Source organism: Neomonachus schauinslandi, chromosome 3 (assembly GCF_002201575.2).
Source record: "Neomonachus schauinslandi chromosome 3, ASM220157v2, whole genome shotgun sequence".
NCBI lineage: Eukaryota > Metazoa > Chordata > Mammalia > Carnivora > Phocidae > Neomonachus > Neomonachus schauinslandi.
This window is the reverse complement of record NC_058405.1, coordinates 87,617,191-87,639,264: the sequence shown is the minus strand read 5'-3', so window position 1 is coordinate 87,639,264 and position 22,074 is coordinate 87,617,191. Positions and strand designations below refer to the sequence as shown.

At 37.8% G+C, this 22,074-nt stretch overlaps 1 protein-coding gene across 2 annotated transcripts in view; it reads left to right on the top strand.

The window, feature by feature from the left end:
* CNTNAP5 (contactin associated protein family member 5) overlaps window positions 1-22,074 on the top strand; it is an 820,459-nt gene that overhangs the window by 391,933 nt on the left and 406,452 nt on the right. For both annotated transcript variants that reach the window (XM_021695826.1, XM_044913255.1), the window contains exon 6: window positions 14,722-14,906. In XM_021695826.1, coding sequence (XP_021551501.1) covers window positions 14,722-14,906 — 185 coding nt within the window. The remainder of the gene's footprint in view (window positions 1-14,721; window positions 14,907-22,074) is intronic.

The window sequence follows — 22,074 nt, the reverse complement described above, 5'->3', positions numbered from 1 at the left end:
GTTCCATTGGACATTCTTTCCTGCTTTGTCAAAGATGAGTTGACCATAGAGTTGAGGGTCCATTTCTGGGCTCTCTATTCTGTTCCATTGATCTATGTGTCTGTTTTTGTGCCAGTACCATGCTGTCTTGATGATGACAGCTTTGTAATAGAGCTGGAAGTCCGGAATTGTGATGCCGCCGGCTTTGCTTTTCTTTTTCAACATTCCTCTGGCTATGCGGGGTCTTTTCTGGTTCCATACAAATTTTAGGATGATTTGTTGCATTTCTTGAAAAAAGTGGATGGTATTTTGATGGGGATTGCATTGAATGTGTAGATTGCTCTAGGTAGCATTGACATCTTCACAATATTTGTTCTTCCAATCCATGAGCATGGAACGTTTTTCCATTTCTTTGTGTCTTCCTCAATTTCTTTCATGAGTATTTTATAGTTTTCTGAGTACAGATCCTTTGTCTCTTTGGTTACATTTATTCCTAGGTATCTTATGGTTTTAGGTGCAATTGTAAATGGGATCGACTCCTTAATTTCTCTTTCTTCTGTCTTGTGGGTTTTCCACATAAAGTATCATATCATCTGCAAACAGTGAGAGTTTGACTTCTTCTTTGCCAATTTGGATGCCTTTGATTTCTTTTTGTTGTCTGATTGCTGTGGCTAGGACTTCCAATACTATGTTGAATAGCAGTGGTGATAGAGGACATCCCTGCTGCGTTCGTGACCTTAGGGGGAAAGCTGTCACTTTTTGCCCATTGAGAATGATATTCGCTGTAGGTTTTTCATAGATGGCTTTTATGATATTGAGGTATGTACCCTCTATGCCTATACTCTGAAGAGTTTTGATCAAGAAAGGATGCTGTACTTTGTCAAAAGCTTTTTCTGCATCTATTGAGAGGATCATATGCTTCTTGTTCTTTCTTTTGTTAATGTATTGTATCACATTGATTGATTTGTGGATGTTGAACCAACCTTGCAGCCCAGGGATAAATCCCACTTGGTCGTGGTGAATAATCCTTTTTTTTTTTTTAAAGATTTTATTTATTTATTCGACACAGAGAGAGAGACAGCGAGAGAGGGAACACAAGCAGGGGGAGTGGGAGAGGGAGAAGCAGGCTTCCCGCGGAGGAAGGAGCCCGATGTGGGATTCGATCCCAGGACCCTGGGATCATGACCTGAGCTGAAGGTAGTCGCTTAACCGACTGAGCCACCCAGGCCCCCATGAATAATCCTTTTAATGTACTGTTGGATCCTATTGGCTAGTATTTTGGTGAGAATTTTTGCATCCGTGTTCATCAGGGATATTGGTCTGTAATTCTCCTTTTTGATGGGGTCTTTGTCTGGTTTTGGGATCAAGGTAATGCTGGCCTCATAAAATGAGTTTGGAAGTTTTCCTTCCATTTCCATTTTTTGGAACAGTTTCAGAAGAATAGGTATTAATTCTTCTTGAAATGTTTGGTAGAATTCCCCTGGGAAGCCATCTGGCCCTGGGCTTTTGTTTTTTGGGAGATTTTTGATGACTGCTTCAATTTCCTTAGTGGTTATAGGTCTGTTCAGGTTTTCTATTTCTTCCTGGTTCAGTTTTGGTAGTTGATACATCTCTAGGAATGCCTCCATTTCTTCCAGGTTATCGAATTTGCTGGCATAGAGTTGCTCATCATATGTTCTTATAATTGTTTGTATTTCTTTGGTGTTGGTTGTGATCTCTCCTCTTTCATTCATAATTTTGTTGATTTGGGTCATTTCTCTTTTCTTTTTGATAAGTCTGGCCAGGGGTTTATCCATCTTGTTAATTCTTTCCAAGAACCAGCTCCTAGTTTCGTTGATCTGTTCTACTGTTCTCTTAGTTTCTATTTCATTGATATCTGCTCTGATCTTTATGATTTCTCTTCTCCTGCTGGGTTTAGGCTTTATTTGCTGTTCTTTCTCCAGCTCCTTTAGGTGAAGGGTTAGGTTGTGGACTTGAGACCTTTCTTGCTTCTTGAGAAAGGCTTGTATTGCTATATACTTTCCTCTTAGGACTGCCTTTGCTGCATCCCAAAGATTTTGAATAGTTGTGTTTTCATTTTCATTGGTTTCCATGTATTTTTTTAATTCTTCTTTAATTTCCTGGTTGACCCATTCATTCTTCAGTAGGATGCTCTTTAGCCTCCATGTATGTGAGTTCTTTCCGACTTTCCTCTTGTGATTGAGTTCTAGTTTCATAGCACTGTGGTCTGAAAATAGGCAGGGAATGATTCCAATCTTTTGGTACCGGTTGAGACCTGATTTATGACCTAGGATGTGATCTATTCTGGAGAATGTTCCATGGGCACTAGAGAAGAGTGTGTATTCCGTTGCTTTGGGGTGGAATGTTCTGAATATGTCTGTGAAGTCCATTTGGTCCAGTGTGTCATTTAAAGTCTTTATTTCCTTGTTGATCTTTTGCTTAGACGATCTGTCCATTTCAGTGAGGGGGGTGTTAAAGTCCCCCACTATTATTGTATAGTTGTCGATGTGTTTCTTTGTTTTTGTTATTAATTGCCTTATATAATTGGCTGCTCCCATGTTAGGGGCATAGATATTTACAATTGTTAGATCTTCTTGTTGGATAGATCCTTTAAGTAGGATATAGTGTCCTTCCTCATCTCTTATTATAGTCTTTGGTTTAAAATCTAATTTGTCTGATATAAGGATTGCCACCCCAGCTTTCTTTTGGTGTCCATTAGCATGGTAAATGGTTTTCCACCCCCTCACTTTCAATCTGGGGGTGTCTTTGGGTCTTAAATGAGTCTCTTGCAGACAGCATATCGATGGGTCTTGTTTTTTAATCCAGTCTGATAGCCTGTGTCTTTTGATTGGGGCATTTAGCCCATTTACATTCAGGGTAACTATTGAAAGATAGGAATTTAGTGCCATTGTATTGCCTGTAACGTGACTGTTAACGTATATTGTCTGTGTTCCTTTCTGGTCTATGTTTCTTTTAGGCTCTCTCTTTGCTTAGAGGACCCCTTTCAAGATTTCCTGTAGGGCTGGTTTTGTGTTTGCCTATTCCTTTAGTTTTTGTTTGTCCTGGAAGTTTTTTATCTCTCCTTCAATTTTCAATGACAACCTAGCTGGATAGAGTATTCTTGGCTGAATATTTTTCTCATTTAGTGCTCTGAATATATCCTGCCAGTCCTTTCTGGCCTGCCAGGTCTCTGTGGATAGGTCTGTTGCCAATCTAATGTTTCTACCCTTGTAGGTTACATATCTCTTCTCCCGAGCTGCTTTCAGGATTTTCTCTTTGTCTATGAGACTCGTAAGTTTTACTATTAGATGTCGGGGTGTTGACCTATTTTTATTGATTTTGAGAGGGGTTTTCTGTGCTTCCTGGATTTTCATGCCTGTTTCCTTCCCCAAATTAGGGAAGTTCTCTGTTATAATTTGCTCCATTATACCTTCTGCCCCTCTCTCTCTTTCTTCTTCTTCTGGGATCCCAATTATTCTAATGTTGTTTCGTCTTATGGTATCGCTTATCTCTCGAATTCTGCCCTCGTGATCCAGTAGTTGTTTATCTCTCTTTTTCTCAGCTTCTTTATTTTCCATCATTTCATCTTCTATATTACTGATTCTCTCTTCTGCCTCATTTATTCTAGCAGTTAGCGCCCCCATTTTTGATTGCACCTCATTAATAGCCTTTTTGATTTCTACTTGGTTGGATTTTAGTTCTTTTACTTCTCCAGAAAGGGTTTCTCTAATAACTTCCATATTTTTTTCAAGCCCAGCTAGTATCTTTAAAGGGATGATTCTGAACTCTAGATCTGACATCGTACTAATGTCCATATTGAGTAGGTCCCTGGCAGTCGGTACTACCTCTTGTTCTTTTTGTTGAGGTGATTTTTTCCATCTTGTCATTTTGTGCAGAGGAGAATAGATTAATGAGAGAACAAAATGCTAGCAGAGAAACAACATACCCAGAAAATATACTCTAAACAAATCAGAAAAGACCTGAAGCAGTGGGAAAAGAAAGGGAAAGAGACAAAAAAGAAAAAGAAAAAAAAAAGAAAAAGATAAAGATAAAAACAAAAACAAACAAAACAAAACAACAACAACAACAAAAAAACAGAATGTGATCAAATATGATCAGGCTGGTATATAGATCAGTGCCACACACTAGATTTGGGGTGTATTTTGGTCTGTTAGAAGAAAGTGCCTCCCAAAATTTTAAAGAAAGAAAAACTTATATATGTACAAAAATAAGGGTTGATATGATGAAGGGATGGAATATGACTGTAAAGATGGAAATTATAAAAAAAAAATATAAAAGGAATTGATAAGAAGTTGTTTGAAAAAGAAGAGGATTTAAAAAAAAGAAAAAAGAAAAAAAAGAAAAAAAAAAGGGAGAGGATGTGATCAGGCAGGGGAATAGAAAACACCATATACCAGAGATTTAGGGTATATTTTAATCTGTTAGAAGAAACTATCTCAAAATTTTAAAGAGAGAACAACTTATATATATAAGCCAAAAATATGGGTAACTACTATGAAGGGATAGAATATGACTCTAAAAATGAAAATAAAATTTTTTTTTTTTTAAAAAGGGATTGATGAGATGTTGGTTGAAAAAGGGAAAAAGAAAAATTCAAAAAGAAAAAAAAGAAAAAAAGACAGTTAAAAAAAAATTAACTTTGAAAGACTAAAGAATCATGGTAAAAAAACCATGGATTCTATGTGCATTATTCCCCTAGCGCTGGAGTTCTGCTCTTCTCATTGATCTGTAAACTTGGTCTTGGCTGGCTGTTCTCGCTGATCTTCTGGGGAGGGGCCTGTTGCCATGGTTTCCAAATGTCTCTGCTGGAGGCGGAATTGCCCCGCCCTTGCCCCCTCCCAGCTAAGTAATCTGCTCGGGTTTGCTCTCCGGGGCTTTTATTCCCTGCGAGCTTTCCGTACAGCTTTGGAGGCGGAGAGTGAAAATGGCGTCCTCCCATTCTCTGCCCCGGAAGAGCCGAGAACTCGGGGCCCCGCTCCTCAGTGAGCCCCCAGAGAAAAGCCGTCAGTCACTCCCGTCTCCCCGGTCTCCAGCCGCACTCCGTGCTCACCTGGCCTGTGACCGCGCATTTCTATCTCTGGCACCCGACCCCGGGTGGAGTCTCCAAACCCAGCAGATCCCTGCGGTGCACTCCCGCGCGGCTCCTCCCGGGGGAGGAAGGTGAGTCTCCCCGGATCTGCCGCTTGTTGGGTCCCTGCTGGAGGAGCAGGGGCCCGACTGTGCCGCGGATCACGGTTCATGGCAACCGCGAGCTGAGAGCCCGCGCCTGGGCTCCGCCTCTGTAGCTGGCTTCCCTGCTCCATTACCTGGGAGCTCTGCCGCATTCAGGCACCCCAGGTCTTTCTGTGACCCCGAGGGTCCCGAGACCACACTGTCCCGGAGGGTTCCATCCCCCGCTTAGCCACCAGAGTGACGTCCCTCGGCGGAGCAGACTTTTAAAATTTCCGATTTTGTGCTCCGCCGCTCTATCACTTGCCAGCAGCGGCTGACGGAGGCCCCTCCCCCGCCGTCTAGCCTCCTGAATATCACCTTGTATTCACTTCTCCACACTTCCTACCTTCCAGAAAGTGGTCGCTTTTCTGATGAGAGAATTGTTGCTCTTCTTTTCTTCGATCTCCTGTTGAGTTTGTAGGTGTTCAGAATGGTTTGATCCCTATCCACCTGAATTCCTGAGAGGAGACCAAATCCAGGTCTCCTACTCCTCCGCCATCTTGCTCCGCCCTATCTGTATTTCTTTTTAAGTAATGCTCTTTGCTGACTGATTCATTGCCAATTACCCCTTCTGTGGCTGACTTGGATGGTCAGTTCTATGGTGAAACTGACCTAGGTCATTCCCATTTAATTAATTTCTTAGGGAAGAACAATGTTTTTGTTTGCTTGTTTGTTTTGTTTTTTTTTCCTAGAAGTACTAATGGGAAAGAGATTTCTTCTCTTAGTCCGTTCCTCTTCTCACTTTGTAACACATCTCATTCACACCACCTGTGACAGTCTGACCTCTGCAGAATTCCAACAGCACTAACCCATACTTGCAGGTGGGAGAATCAAAGAGCAGATATTACATGACTGGGAAACTGTTGTAAGAACTAAGAAAGACATCAATAGTACATGTAGGTCATTCATCCCTACAAGAGTTCGGTTGCCTTTGAACTGAGGCAGAATGTGCAACTGCGATTAGTACAGCTGTAATAAAGTGAGAATCCAGGAATAGCATAAACACATGCACAGCAATGTCCTTGGGAAGGCAAGCATAGGGTGCAGAGGCCAAAGCAGTTGAGTGAATAATCAAGTCATTGTGATATCTTGAGATACTGGTGAAAGAATTGCACATCCTCCAGAAAGTCAAATGGACATTTACATTAGCTCTTTTGAAATCTAGACATTTGAATGAGCCAACCCACCCATATTTATAAAATGTTTAACATATTTCTGAATTTGTACTAAATACTATGGAAGATATTTTAAGTGCTTCTGTTTTTCAAGACCCTCACTCAGGGCGCCTGGGTGTCTCAGTCATTAAGCATCTGTCTTCTGCTCAGGTCATGATCCCAGGGTCCTGGAATCGAGCCACGCATCGGGCTCCCTGCTCAGCGGGAAGCCTGCTTCTCCCTCTCCCACTCCCCCTCCTTGTGTTCTCTTTCTCATTGTGTCTCTCTGTCAAATAAATAAATAAAATCTTTAAAAAAAGAGCCTGCACTTAAGCACTATACTAAATATGTTAAATATGTATTCCATTTAAAATCACATGACAGTCCTACAAACTATAACCAAACCCATTTTACAGATGAAGGAACTGATGGTCAGTGATGTGTAGTCAGTTGCCCAAGATCACATAGTTCCATTATTGTAGACCTGGGGTTGGAACCCCCTCCAGGCCTACCCCAATGTCCTGACATTAATAATTAAAATGTTCTAAACCTTTATAAAACAATTACATACTAAATATCATTAAGTCCATGTTCATGGTTAAACTGTGACAATGGAGGGATCAGAGTGGGGGCAGGAGCCCAGAAATGCTTTATGAATGAACCCTGACTTATCTGGACATTTTATTATAAAAAAAATAAAGGAATGCCGGTGTTTCAAAGTGTCAGGGGATCAAGGTGCACCCCATTTTTCATAACTTTTGTCATTAATGTAATAGGAATTTGTTGAACAAGTACATTAAGTCAGGTGCTGAGCTAGCCACAGGGGGTTAAAAGTTGTATTTACCAGTCCCTAATTTCAGGGAGTTCTCAACCTGGTAAAATAATTATTTCTATTTAGATTATTTTAACTTCGTAATATTAACTTAAAGTATATGATTCTATATTACCAAAACCATACACCATAACTGCATTGAGATAGCATTTTTTTAAGGTAGCTAAGTGACAGAATATGGATATAAATTAGAATCTGGACTTGAGCAACCACCCATAAATCTAGAGTGTTTTATTGAATGAGATTTAGAAATTTCCTAACAACTAAAGACCTATGTTTCATTGTGTTAGTGATACATAAAGACTTGTTCTGGTTTGAGTGTCAAGCCCACTGGAATCATGTTGCTTACAGTTAGTTTCTGATTTTTTTTTTTTTTCAGAAAGTCTCACTTGGGCACATGGAAGAATGTTCATTAGCCCTGCATCTTTCCAAGCAAGGGTCTTTACAATACTGGGTAACCCATGGAGTTGAAATTTGCCTTCTCATTCTAAAGACTATGCTTCTCCCTTAGCATTGCCCCATTCTTCTTTTCTACAACTCTCTGTTTTCCACCCATCAAATTCTTTCCTGAGACTCTTCATTCTTGCTAAGCTAAGCTACATAACATACATGTATGTATGGTGGGATGCAGATGTTCAGAAGGTAAGAAACGAGAGTGAATGGGAGTATAATTTTTTCCCAGTAAGGTAGTGGTGAGAATATTAGTGTTGGAGTCAGATAGAGCTTGGTTGTCACCCTAATTCTTTGTGTTCTTGAGTAAGTCATGTGGCTTCTTTGACACAACACTTTTTGTAGGGTTTTGTTCAGAAAGAATTGAAACAACATAAATAAAGTACTCACTTTATGTGAGAAGCTTAATAATATAAGTGAGTACCAATGTTGATAATCTGAAAAATTAGAAGTGGAAAGGTTAGTTCTGAAGGTCAGATGAAGTCAGGCATTGGGGACTTCCATATGAGTGCCCACCTATTTCATTAATTATAAATGAAGGCCTTTCCACGAGTGACTTTTTGCTGAAATACAATCTTAAACAAGAGTTCCCATTCCCTTTTGTTCAGGCTATCTGAAGTTCAAAGATTGTGAAAGTTAAAGTGACATCCATGTTTGAATTGTTCAGATAAAACCAAGCAAGAAGATCTAATCAAAGAAGACTTTTGGGTGAAAACACTGTGATATGTATGTCCTTAGACAGAAGATGTTAGTTCCAAGGTTGAAGAAATTGACATGTTTATTCACAGTATGTTGGTGGGGGAGAAAGATGAAAAATTAAGTTAGAAATATTTTGGAAACATTTCAAGCTTCCTGTAAAAATTGTTATGTGCTTTAGGGCCTTGAGCAGTATTTACATTGTTTCATTTTAACTATATCTCAAACCACATGAAAACAAGTTTTTATTTAACTAGTAAAAGTGGGGTTTTTTTGTTCTGTTTTGTTTTGTTTTGTTTTGTTTTGTTTTGTTTTGGTTGGTTTTTCCCCTAACATGTTCCTGGCCGGAAAGCTAGCTTATGCATATTTTTGTCTTTGACCTCTACAGTTGCGCATGGGAAATTTTATCTTGCCTTAAGAAATTAGAAACTAGTTAAAGCTAGTAGCTGAATATCACTTGCCACTGAGGTAAAAGTGGAGATATATAATTCAGATTACGGAGTTTGATAATCTCTTGAGAATTAAGTTTTTCTTCATTTCTAATAATGAACTTTTCTAGGTAAGATAGAATATTTCCTGGGACTAACATTCTTCTTTCTTCACAGTAACACCTAGTGTAGATACTATTCAAAACATCCTTCTTGATGAATTTCAGAAATTCCCTGTTTCCCTAACTGTTTAAACAAACTAATTTTCACTCCATTTGTTTTAATAGAAGATTTCTAGTGTTACCATGGGATAATTGATAGAGGAGTGGGTAAAATTCATTCACATCTGCCATTTTTTTTTTTTTTTTTGTTAATTAAAAAGTAACTTGAACTGGAGGGGATAGTCAATAATTTACACATCAGTCATATATAGTGTCAAGTTTTATAGTTTTATATAGTTTATATAGTTTTCAGTGATCCAGCTATGCAGGATAAGGAATTTGTTTTTAATGAAATTTATTTATTTTTCCCATTATGAAAGATAGCTATGCCCACTATAAATACAGAGAAAAACAAAAAGAAAGAAAATGAAAGCTTCGGTTAATATTTTAGTAAGTGCGTTCTTTGGTTTATTCTCACATAGTTCTTATCTGTTTCTTTTCCAAAGTTGTGATTTAGTTTTGATATATACTTTTCTATCCTGCCTTTATATAATTTAAATCAGGAAGGTGTGAACTATTGAATATCTCTTTTATTAGATATTACTTTTTAATTTTATCAAAAAATGGCAGTCACTACTGAGTATACTTTTGAAATGATATTAGTACTTTATAAGTATCATATAGATGTCTATGTGATATTCCATCTGCTGATTCTGCCTAAGTTCATTGAAAGTTTTATTTTTTTTCTCTCTTTCCAAATGTTTGGACTTTACCTACAATTTTTAAATTATTAGACATTTTGAAAAAAAAATCACCATACTTCAGTTTGTTTTCTTAGAAGAGACTTCCAGGATGTTGGTACTAGATAAAAAGTTATGAACATTTTTTTAGTCCCTAAGTACTTACTGATTTATGTTTTTTTTCAATAATAATGGTGGGATTTTTATTTTGCATTATTTTGGGGCAATAAAAAAGATTTGGCTAAATTAAGTAAACAATGTAAAGAAGGAACAATATTAATTCACTTTTGAGGGAAGGTCAACAAATTGCTATAAATACTCATGAAATTTTCATAACCTATTTTTCATGAGAAGGTAAGTGTGTTAATTAAAGCTCATGTTTTCATTAGATGCAGTAAGAGGGAAGTAGCTACCTTTTATTTAATAAGATACACACATTCATTCCTCTGAATCTTAGATTATCAGTGGGATTATTGGATGGAATAGCAAACTTGCTGAGGCAAGGTTAGGGTGTGGGAGAGGAAGCCCGACTTTAACCTTGATAAGGATGTGGATGGGATTATGAATGCTGACTCTGCTTCCTCCTGCCCAGATGTTCTGAGGCATGAAGAGTATGGTGATGACAGTGGCGGTGGATGGAAGTAGAATACGGGGGCAGCAGCCAATTTGGAAATTTACTACTTGAAGTTTCAGGATTTAAAAATACCAATATACATACACACAGAACCTCAATCTGATCAATGTAACAAATCAACTCATCCAATTTAGTAGTGTTTCTTATTACATTTGAAAGTTATACATCTGGTTAACTTAAAGAAATCACCCAAGGATTTAAAAACAATGGACTTGGGACATGTAGTTAGCCATTTAAGAAGATGAAATAAGGGAAGAACTCTACCTTATGTCATATACCAGAATAAAATCCAAATGAAATGAAGTGGAAGAAAATGGAAGAATTCTGTGATGATCTCAGAAAGGGAGGTCATGTTAAACTATAACACAAATCCATAAAATAAGCCATAAAAGAAAAAGAAAATGATGGCTTTTTCAGCAAAAGAATGTCTCAATGATAAAAAAAAAAATTAGAATTAAAAAACAAAGAAAAAAGGCAAAAGCAAAAGACAACAGCAAAAAGATATTGGCACAATTAATGTTATAGAAAATGGACTAAATAGAAATTGATAAGAAAATGACAGAAAAAAATAGGCAAAAAATATGAGGAGATAGATCATAAAAGAGAAAATGAAAATATTTTCAAACTCATTCACTTTAAGGGAAATGTATATTAAAACTGCTAAGAAATACACTGTTTTTGCCTATCACACAGGCAGAATTCCAAAAGCTTGAACGTATTTTCTAGACAAGCCTGTGGAGAAAAGTCATTCTCATAAATTGCTGGTAGGAGTTTGAATAGGCACAAATTTTGTAGGGGACAATTTGGCAGTGCCTGTCAAAATTGCAAATGATGAACACTTGTGACCATTCGTTCTTTACCTAAGAATGCACGCGACAGAAAGTCTTGCACACGTCCAAAATGAGGGCTACATACGAGGTATTTCAGCAATATTAGGGGTCAACAATAGATAGACTACCTAAATATTTATCAATAGAAAACTGGCTAATACATATATCACATATATCATTCAATAAATACTATGCAGCTGCAAAAAAGAATGAGACAACTTTTTATATACTGTTAGAAAATTCCTAGGATAGATTAAGTGAAAATGAAAAGGTCCGTAAAAATGTGCATTGTATTTCACCATTAGGGTAAAAAGTTAAATGAGGAGAAATAAAGAATACATATCTTTGCATATATAGAGTATTGCATATATTGCCATCTATATGCATAAGTAAAATGCATATATATATTGCATTTATAAATTGCATATATAAAGTGTTGCATATATAAAGTATAAATTATACATATAAAGTATATATACACAAATGCATACATATATACATGTATAAAGTATATATGGCTTGCATATGCCTAATTTTTTTTTTTCTGGAAGGAGAAACAGACGATTAAGAACAGTGATTAGCTATAGGGAATATATAGAAGATTAGCTTATGGAAACAGGGATGGGAGGAAGATCCATTACTATATCCAAAAAGTTAAATTAAAAAAAATAGTCACTTTGACCCATTTATAATTAAATTCATTTTCTGAAGCTGGAATAATAATATATACAAATATTTAAATACTTGGTTTTAATCATTTTCATTGGCTCTCTGAAAGTACACAGTATAACACTGAAACCCACCAAAAGCAGTACATAGAATAAATAAGTAGGGAGAAAGGATGTGATTCTTTTCCTTTTATTCTTCTTTCTGTGACTTACGGTGGATTTACATTTTCAAATGTTTAAAGTTTCTGACTTACTGCTAAGAAATAATTGTCAAATGTCTTTTTTCCTTTTAAGAAGAAAATTGAGACACACATCAAAGTGAAACCTCTAATATTAATTTTACTTGGCTTATTACCTAGAACGGTCGTTTATAAGGCACACTGTTTCCTTCAATAGTTTGTTAGCTCTTGGACAAATTTTATTTTATAAATAAAGGGTGTGTGGTGTGTGTGTGTGTGTGTGTTGTGTGAAGAGAAAGAGAGAGGGAGGTGTTCTAGTTTCTCTCTTGTGTGTGTCTCATGACTAGTACCACTTTCCACCCACCTGCACAAGGAAAGAAAAACAAAAACAAAACAGAACAAAAAAACTAGAGATCATCCTTAGGGGAGTCTCCCTTTATCACCTCCCCTCCAATATCCAAGTGACAATATCCAAGAGAGACCATCACCATATTATCACTTGGAAATCCATCCTTCCTGCCCTCTCTTTACCTAAGGCCCTGGATCTTTCATCTAGATTACTGTTAGTCTTACAGCCAGCCTCGCCTTCTCATCAAATTATCATACAGCTGCCAAAATAATATATATATATATATATATATATATATATATATATATATATATTATATAAGAGAAAGCAAACAACAAAAAAAGTTAAAAACTCTACTCTCATCCTCAGTGTGATTTGAGTTCTTAATAAATTTCTCAAATGTTAATTTGAGTTGGTAATCTCTGATTTACTAATTCACCAGACGCCCATTCCTTAAAGGGAAATAAAATACACAGTTACCTCGCACACACTCCCCTCCCTAAAAGCCTTAATGCAGTCTCTCAATAAGTAAATTGATAAAAAATTGTGCTGGTAGCATTAGTCCTGGATGATATAAGCTAGGCTGGCATGATCATGATACTGCTGCATGGACATGGACTCCCCCACCATGTTTCCTTGCACCTCTGAGTGTTGGCACATGCTTCTCCTGGCTGTGTGTTGGTGCTCCTTCTTCCAGCCAAATCTCAGACCTGCCACTGCTCTGCTGGAGCTTCAAGGCTCCCTACCCTGCACTTGTTTGGCTCCTGGCACTAAACACTGTATGCTACCAACACACTTTTTATCAATTTACTTATTGAGAGACTCCATTAAGACTTTTAGGGAGGGGAGTGTGTCTTCTAACTCTATCTCTTTTATCTCTTTTATACATCACCTGCCACTGTAGCCAAGGCAGAGGTAGATATCAGTACCTTTTTATTCAAGGAAAGAAGGAAGAAAGAGGGAGAGGGAGGGGAGAAAGAAGGAGGGAAGGAAGGAAGGAAGGAAGGGGGAAGAGAAAAAAGGAAAGGATGGAGAGAGGGAAGGGAGGAGGAGGAAGAAAAAGAAGAAATAATTTTTAATCATTGGCAAAATTTGACCAATTGTGAGAACTTAAAAGTTGTTGAAGAAATAATGAACAAATTATGAAATGAAGTCAGTGATGAATGCATAATCTATCATTTTTCAATTGTAATAAGTTTGATGCCCACCCCCCCCCCATCTGAAGCAACCAAGTGTTGTTCAGTGCAGGAAGCAGTGCCTTAGGGCCATAACGAGGGTGGGAGTGAGCAGCCTACAGGGGAAACAGAAAGCAACTCCTGCCCCCTTAATGCCTCACTGTTGAGCACACTGTTGCAGCTGTTCTGCTAAAACACATCTTAGGAGAGAAGTGGGAGACATTTAGCTTTCAGTTTCTAAGGGGACCAAACAATAAAACGTTCACAAACTTGTAAGTTTACACATAAGTCTTAATTAATTGCATTTAACTGTTCATTTTGCTAAGTCTGAGCTATTCTGAAGGGGGAAAAAAATGCTGCAATTTTTTTGACAAAAGGGTACTGGCAGGAGCTTCCATAAAATCAGAGGAGGGCCAGAGGGGAGGGAGAACTAGATAGAAAAAAATGTACCTCTCCCCCTGAATCTGTCACAGCCTCCTAAGGGGTGTCTTCCAAGTTCAGTTTAGACTGAATTAGTGCATATGGTCCATGCCGCAGGCAGAGTAAAAAGGGTCAAGCGGACCTGGATTTGAATGCTAGTTGCACCTCTGGGTCATGGGTGCTTAACCTCACTGATCCTCAGGTTCCTTATTCATGAAATGAGGATAATAATTTTCCCATGGATTAAAGATGGAGGGTTTAAACTTCCTATTTAAGTGCTGTTCATATAGCAGGCACTTGAAAATGGCAGCTAAAATGATTATTTCCTCACCTTTGCCTTTGCCTTCAGACTTACCTAACTCGATGCCCACTGTCCTCCCTTTACTTATCCAGAATTTAGTTTTCCTCCAAAGTATAACTCAAGATTCATTTTCTCCATTCAAAAACCATTCAAACACAAAGAATGTGTATTATTTCTAAATGTGATATTCCCAGTTTCCAATATTATTGATGGCTATTAGGATATGGTGCATTTTATTATTAATTGTTCATGTTCTGAAAACATGTCCCTTCACATCCAGAAAGGGATGTGTGTATCAGCTGACCTAGAATTTGGTTCTGGAATCTGTGGGCAAAGCATGTTATTCCTTTACAAATCCAACAGGATTCTGGTCCTGGAGAGAATCATTCTTTACCTTTAGGATAGAGAGACCTGGCCTTGCTTGCAGAATATTCTAGTATGCAAGGCTGCCCTTGGGCATGGATGCCATCCAGTCTTCCTCTCCCTTTCACAGATGACAGCAAACCTCGGCTCAGCAGCAGCCCACCCTCGGCCACCCTGGGCAGTCTGCTGGATGACCAGCACTGGCACTCGGTCCTCATTGAGCGGGTCGGCAAGCAGGTGAACTTCTCTGTGGACAAGCACACACAGCACTTCCGCACCAAGGGCGAGGCAGATGCCTTAGACATCGACTATGAGGTGAGTTGACTCTCCCTGCAGGTCCCCAGGCCCTTTGCACAGCATCAGTTTAAAAAAAAAAAAAATCAGCAAACAAAAGAGCAATTGAGAGAAGATGGGGTGCCCTGACAAGTCTTACCATGGGCTCATCTCCTCTGTCTAAGCCCACGCAGCCTTCAGTGAAGAGTCCAAGGAGGGCATCTGAGCACTGTTTGTGGGGAGAAGTGTCTTGGTAACAATGGGACATCAGCAAATTGTGTGCATTTTAAAATCAAGAAATCTCCTTTTTCACTTTAAAATTTTTTGTCCTGCCTGTAGCCTTCCTGTATAACTGTGTAGTCTTGTAGTTACACTCAGTTGTTCTTTTTTCAAAAATCAATTTTAATTAGCTGGGAAAATACAGAAATTATACTAACATAATATTATATGTCAAGTATACCTGAAGAAAAAAAGAGAGAGAAACAAAATCCAAAGGAATCTAAAATGCACACCAGAGGCACTTGTGTTCAACCTTCATTCCTATGCAACTCTCGACAATATACACGGACAGTCATTTCTTTCTTGCTTTGAGAAAGAAATGCACTGAGCCTACAACACAAAGAAGGTTGCACAGAGTTCGGCAAACTGGCAGACAAAAGTTACCCATCTTTGCGAGTAGTTCAGTTCAACAAGTGTGCCTCTGCTGTATACCAGACTTTTTTCTAGGCAATAAATATACAGAGATGAATGAAACAGGGTCCTTTTGTTCGAGAAGCTTACAGAACTTTTTTGCAGTATTGTGGCAAGGCCAGTTTTATGTTTTAGACTAGTAATTCTGAATGTCTGTAGCAGGAGTCAGCCCAATTAGCATCCCTTGGGGAATTTGTTAAAAATGAAAATACTCAGGTCCCACCCAGACCTGCTGAATCAGAAACTCTGGGAGAAGAGCTCAAAAATTTGTTTTAGAAATCCTCCAGGTGACACTCTACTGTTTGAAAAGTACTATTTTGAGCAGTAAGTATAAGTCTGTAGCTTAGACTTGTGGGGAGGTGTAGGCAGGGCATTGATGGACAGATAGTGGGAAACTCTGTTAGGCGACGATTCTAGTCACCAGTGGGGTGCGTACTAGAACAGTGGAGGTGGAGATGAATAATTGAAAAATTAGGGTCTGACTTACATTTATCAATCACCATCATGAGCTATAAGTAAGATTTACTCTTTTGATCCTAACTTTAGCTTAGCATACTGTTGATAAGTTATGCCATTCATTAACTTCAAAAAAGAATCTGTCACTCTGACTCAGAAAGATACCAGGTAGATTATTTTTTTTTGATTTGCTGATAACTGGAAATCTATGAATATCAATCATCTTTCTTTATCAAGTTTAAGTGACTTAAAGTGATTGAAAGTGATTTAAGTGATTGAAAAAAGAAAAAAATAGAGAATACACATGGCATTAAAAGAGATATCTTTTATGAACTTGAGGACAACAGAAAACATAAAATTATCTGTAACTCTACCCGCCTAGGAGATGGTTCTAAAATTCTCCCAGTTGCCTGATTTAACCTTTATTTTCAAGCTTGTGTCTACCTATCTCTCCTGTGTAGAGAATGTTTATGGGATCACAGCTGAGTGGCATTAAATTGAATGTCAGCATTTGAGGGAAATGAAATCCAGTGATGTCACTCAGTTTATGAAATTGGAACAGATTTCTTCAGGAAATGTCTGAATTTCACATTGCGTTATAAAAAGTATCACCTAGGAAAGAAACATCTTGGAGAATTCCTTTGAAGTAACTTCTGTTTCAGAGAATTCAAGCCCCTGCCAGAGTGCCCAGCCAGCTTGCCCCAGTGACCATATAAGAAGACAGTGAGTCTAACGGTGACATTACAAATTGACTATAACATGAGAATTATGTGTTGAGAGGTTTCTGGGACAACTGGAGCTCTCCAGTCTTTGCAGATTCACCTTAAAGACTATGTGTAAGAAGAAAGAGCTGTAGAATAGGAGTCTTAATTGCCACTTTACCACTAACTAGTTGTATAAACCTGGGAAATGAAAGCTCTTAGCTTCAGTTATCCAGAAGCAATAATTACACCCTATTAGCAGGAATAAAGATAAACAGAATATCTAAGTCTATAGATTATTTTGTAACAATGTTGTCTATTAATGAGAATCTAGGTTATTAATTTGATTTCTGCCATGGGATCATATGTGCTCATATGTGCCCTGGATACCACCAGCTAGCAGGGTAACTAAAATCAGGTCCTTGGGTTCCTATGACCCATTGTCAGAGCGCTGCTGCTCTAAAGCTATGCCCTTTCAAATTTTATACCAAGGTTGATTATATTATGAAAACCTATGTTCCTCTTAAAATTTTAACATTATGAACTAATAATTGGCAAGAAAATATGGTAGCTTTCATCTTAGACTAACTTAAGGATATCAGTGAATGACATCATGCCTTTCTATGAGGCCCCCTGAGGACTTTCGTTACACTAAGATGTATTAAGTTCTTGTTTCTCTTCCCACCTAGGGCTGGGAATATTCTGTCAAAAATAAATTAGATAGATAGATAATGATAGATAGAGGATAGATAGATAGATGATAGATAGATAGATAGATAGATAGATGATAGCTAGATAGAAGCAGAAAGAATGTAAATCCTTTGCTTCTCATTGGAATGTCATCCTAGTTCACATCACTCAGCCTATATGATTTTCTCCGAAGGCATGTGAGAAAGACTATAGCAATTCACTTCACTTCCGGTCTGGAGCAGAAGGATTTTAGAAAAGAGATATTTTTAGGATCTTAGTAAGGGCCCAGTTCTCTGAGATTCATATAATCCATTAATTCTTTTCCTATCAAAAGTGCTCAGTGATCCTGTTTACATAGCCATTTTACAAGCACCAGAACTATTAAAAACATTTTTTTTTAAATACATGATTTTCATATTACCACATCATAAATAATGAAAAGGCTTTTTACAAAATAAAATATACATATATATTTTAATAAAAATACTTAGTTAAAAAAACTAGATTAAACTAAACCCTATAAACATTTAAAAACGCGTATGTATACGTATATCTTCAAATGTAAGTTTTATCAAAATTTTAAAGAAAATATGAGATAGTACTTTTTAATCAAGGATTGTGGGAGGTTCTTCTAAGTCTGACATAAATTTCAGGAACCTGGAAATAAAATATATGAAAATAACCATATAAAATCAAAATAAAAATTCCACATAACCTTCCATAAAAATACATACATAGTGATATCACTACCCCAATAACTTAGAAAAGTATTTCAAAATTTAATTAATAAGTAAACATCTCCTACAAATAATTTTTTTTTTTAATTTTATTCATTTATTTGAGAGAGAATGAGCTAGAGAGAGCATGAGAGGGGGGAGGGTCAGAGGGAGAAGCAGACTCCCCGCTGAGCAGGGAGCCCGATGCGGGACTTGATCCTGGGACTCCAGGATCATGACCTGAGCCGAAGGCAGTCGCCTAACCAACTGAGCCACCCAGGCGCCCTCCTACAAATAATTCTTAATGGATAACTTAAAGGAGAAATAAAGAAAATGAATATGTAAGAAGTACAAATTGCTCTCAAATATATGAAACAATGTTTAACTGCACTCATTAAGAAAAGGAAGGCAAATTCATGCTACAATATTTTTCACTTAGATTGCAAAGACTAAAAATGTTGTAATGTTGGCATGGGTATGGAGAAACCAGAGCTATTTCATCCATTGTTAGTGGGATGGTAATTAATATTATACTAAAGAAAAGGCGATGTCTTCAAAATTGTAAACACGTGGTCTTCAACCCAACGGTTTTGTTTCTAGCAGTTTATCCTATGGTCATAAGTAAATATGTGCAATGGGACATATGTTAGGAATAATGAAAGATTGGAAATTCCCCAGAAGTCCTTCAAAAGGGCGTTAATTAAGAATTATGCTAAGCTCCATAGGGAAACGGCTCTGCCAGTGTGCCCTGGTGACCTCACACAGTCTATGTGGTCCACACAACCAGAGCTTTGCTCAATAGCTGATCTGAGTCTTGGCAGGATGCCTTATGATCTTCCTGAAACACCAGAGGTTGGAGGCCTGCAATTAGCAGCTTCAAGGCTGTTTCCCATTTCACTGCACCTGCCCCCTGGGAGACTGTCATAACACAGTTTCTTGTTGCCTCCCAGGTTTTGATAAGGCATGAGGCATTCTGCCCTGTGCTGTCAGAATAGAGTTGTGTCATCAAGAATTGCTTAGCTGAAGGACACTTCTTTTAGAACTCATGATTAAAGGACTGGCCAGACATAATATAACTGCTTATTTAGTGATTGAAATAATTAGAGTAAGATCTATAGCAACAAGGAACCCCCCCCAGCTTATATTGTGGTCATCTGACCCTCCCTTTTTTAGCATCACTTTTTGGTGTGTGGGACAGGTGGGCAGCAGTGTTTGGCTACTCTTGCCTTTGTTGACTCTGTAAGTCACAAACCATCTGAACCTACAAGTGGTGCCTTTACCTTTACAGGTGGGTCAGGTCTTGGCTTTGGGCTCATCTTGTTTGGTGTGTGTGCTTGACAAAGCCATACAGAAGTATTATGCAGCCATCAGAAAGAATGAGGCAGCCCTATATATCCTGATGTGGAACCATTTCTAATATAAATTGTTAAAGGAAAAGAAAAATGAAGTGCACTGCAGTGTAAGAGTACCTGTGTTTAGGATTAGAAAGAAAACATGGACTTGACAGCAGACAGCATGTAGACAGAAATCTCTGGAAGTGACTAAGGACAGACAAGGCAGACAATAAGAGAATGGGTTCAATGAAGAGGGAAGCCTTACTTTTCACTGACTACTTTTTAAAAACATTTTGAATTTTGTACCAAATGTAGAAGTATTTTAAGGAGAAACTGAGGCAATAGAAAGAATATATGACTTAAAAGATATTTCTTATATTTTCTGCTAAAATTACAACCTCTGATTTATGTTTATTCATAGTGTTTTTTTTCAAAAACACTTGTCACTTTAGAATGTTATTGAATTTACTTATTTTTAATTGTCTATCACCTCATCCCCACACCAGTCATAGAATTCAAGCTCATCATAAGGGCTGATGTCCATAAATACATGTTACATAAATGAAGGAAGTTTCTTTCTGTAATTATAAAAGGTAATGATTGGTGGCCAACTTTGGTTTCCGTAAGAAGTTCTTTATAGGTCTGCCATGCTTGAAGGCCACCTCTTGCCACCACCCTTACTTGACTTTGCCTAAAGGGCACTTCTCTTAGAACTCAGACATGATTAAAGGACTGGCCAGACATAATACAACTACTTATTTAGTGATCAAAATAACCACAGATCACTAAGGAAATGGTTTTCCAGATCATGTGGCAGTGTAATTGTTATTGATCCTTTTTTCTATGGAAACTCAGCTGCAAGGCTAAAGTAGAAGGCCTATGTGGAGGAAAATAAATGAAAAAAAAATAAAATAAGGAAAAAGAAAATAAGTAGATGAAAAGTGGAAATAAAGAAGAAGAAAATGGAAGGGGAAAAAACATGAAATACTACTTTGTTGGTGTTTTGTGATTTTGTTTTATCTCTGAAGGAACCATGTGAGGGAAATTATTATGTCTTATATACATAAACATAAAACCAAGACAAGAGATGCTGATGACCACCCCCCATCCCCATTCCCCAGTAGCTATTGGGTAACGCAAACAAGATTTGAGCTCAGCTCTGTGCAACTGCTCAACTGGAGATCCTCTGGTGACCAGGCATTCTCTCTGAAGGCGGAATAATCCTTCAAGATACAAACATGTGTTCTGGTCCTGATTCTGGCCTCTGCATGTATTTAAGACTTGAAGTCACATTAATCTCTAACATTTTTCTTTCTGCTTTTAAATTTAAGATTGTTATGATTTGTGGAATTTCTAATGTTGTGTTTCTCCAAGTTTAAAACAGCAAACTGGAATATAAAAACTTCTCTTAAATGCAAATTAAAAGTAAACCAATTGTGTTGAATATGATGGAGGGAGTATTTCAATATTACCAATATGCCACAATGGAAAAAAAAAAATCTTTGTTTTTATTAACATGAACTAAAAGAACAAATGAAAAAAATTCCTTCTTATTTTATTTCAGCTGCTATTGGTGGAGGTGTAGAGGTTTTAATTATCTGATAAGACATCTTGAGGCTGGCTGACTTTGGGCTGAATTATTATAACCATCAATAAAATATTATAGAATTAGTCAGGCCACAGTTGAATCTGTGTAGAGCCTGAGGCAAGAGTACAAATGAAAGCCCACATACCATAAGTTTAAATATTTAAAGGGTTACAAATAAGCTAACAAACTGTTGAATAAAATATGTTCTATTCTGTTTTGATGGATGTACCTTCCCAGCCACATCCCATATGTTCACATCCTGTCCATGGTATAAACAGCTATCCCCAGGCCACTGCTCAGACCTGTCAGCCCATGGTCCATTCTCAGGAGGGCAGATGGGGAGAGAGACATTCGGGCCCTCAAAGTACTTTCAGAACTGTTTAAGCAAGAAGCTCTGGGATGCTTTGTAGGAAGATCGTGGTTTATAAGGGTGGTAGCAGCTTCCTATAGCTGTTTCTCCTTGACTCCACCATGAGGAAGAATGGAACTGGAGAATGGTCAAAGTGGGGCCCTCCTAGGTGCCTAGGTGTATAGGGGATACGAAGTTAGGATTTCAAATGAGCTCTTTGTTTGAATACTAAAACATACAAAGTTTAACCCATTGTCCAAAAACCTAAGGGAAAGTATTGTAAGTTCACTCAGACAAAACGAATTATAAACACATGTTGAACCAGTTGGGCTGTGTCAGTCCCCGATGTCTATGAGTCTGTAAAAAGATACCCATTTAGGGGTGCCTGGATGGATAACTGAGTTAAGCATCTGACTCTTGGTTTCCACTCATGTCATGATCTCCGGGGCATGAGATTAAGCCCCATGTTGGGCTCCACACTCAGTGTGGAGTCTGCTTGAGATTCTTTTTCTTCCTCTCCCTCTGCCCCTCTCCTGCTCTCTCTTCTCTTTCTCTCTCTCTCTCTAAAATAATAAATAAATAAACCTTTAAAAAATGCCATCAGTGTTCCCTCATATTCAATGCAGGGCTATGTCTGGGTCAGATATTGCTCACCTTTCTGTCCGCAGTAAAGCAGACATAGGACA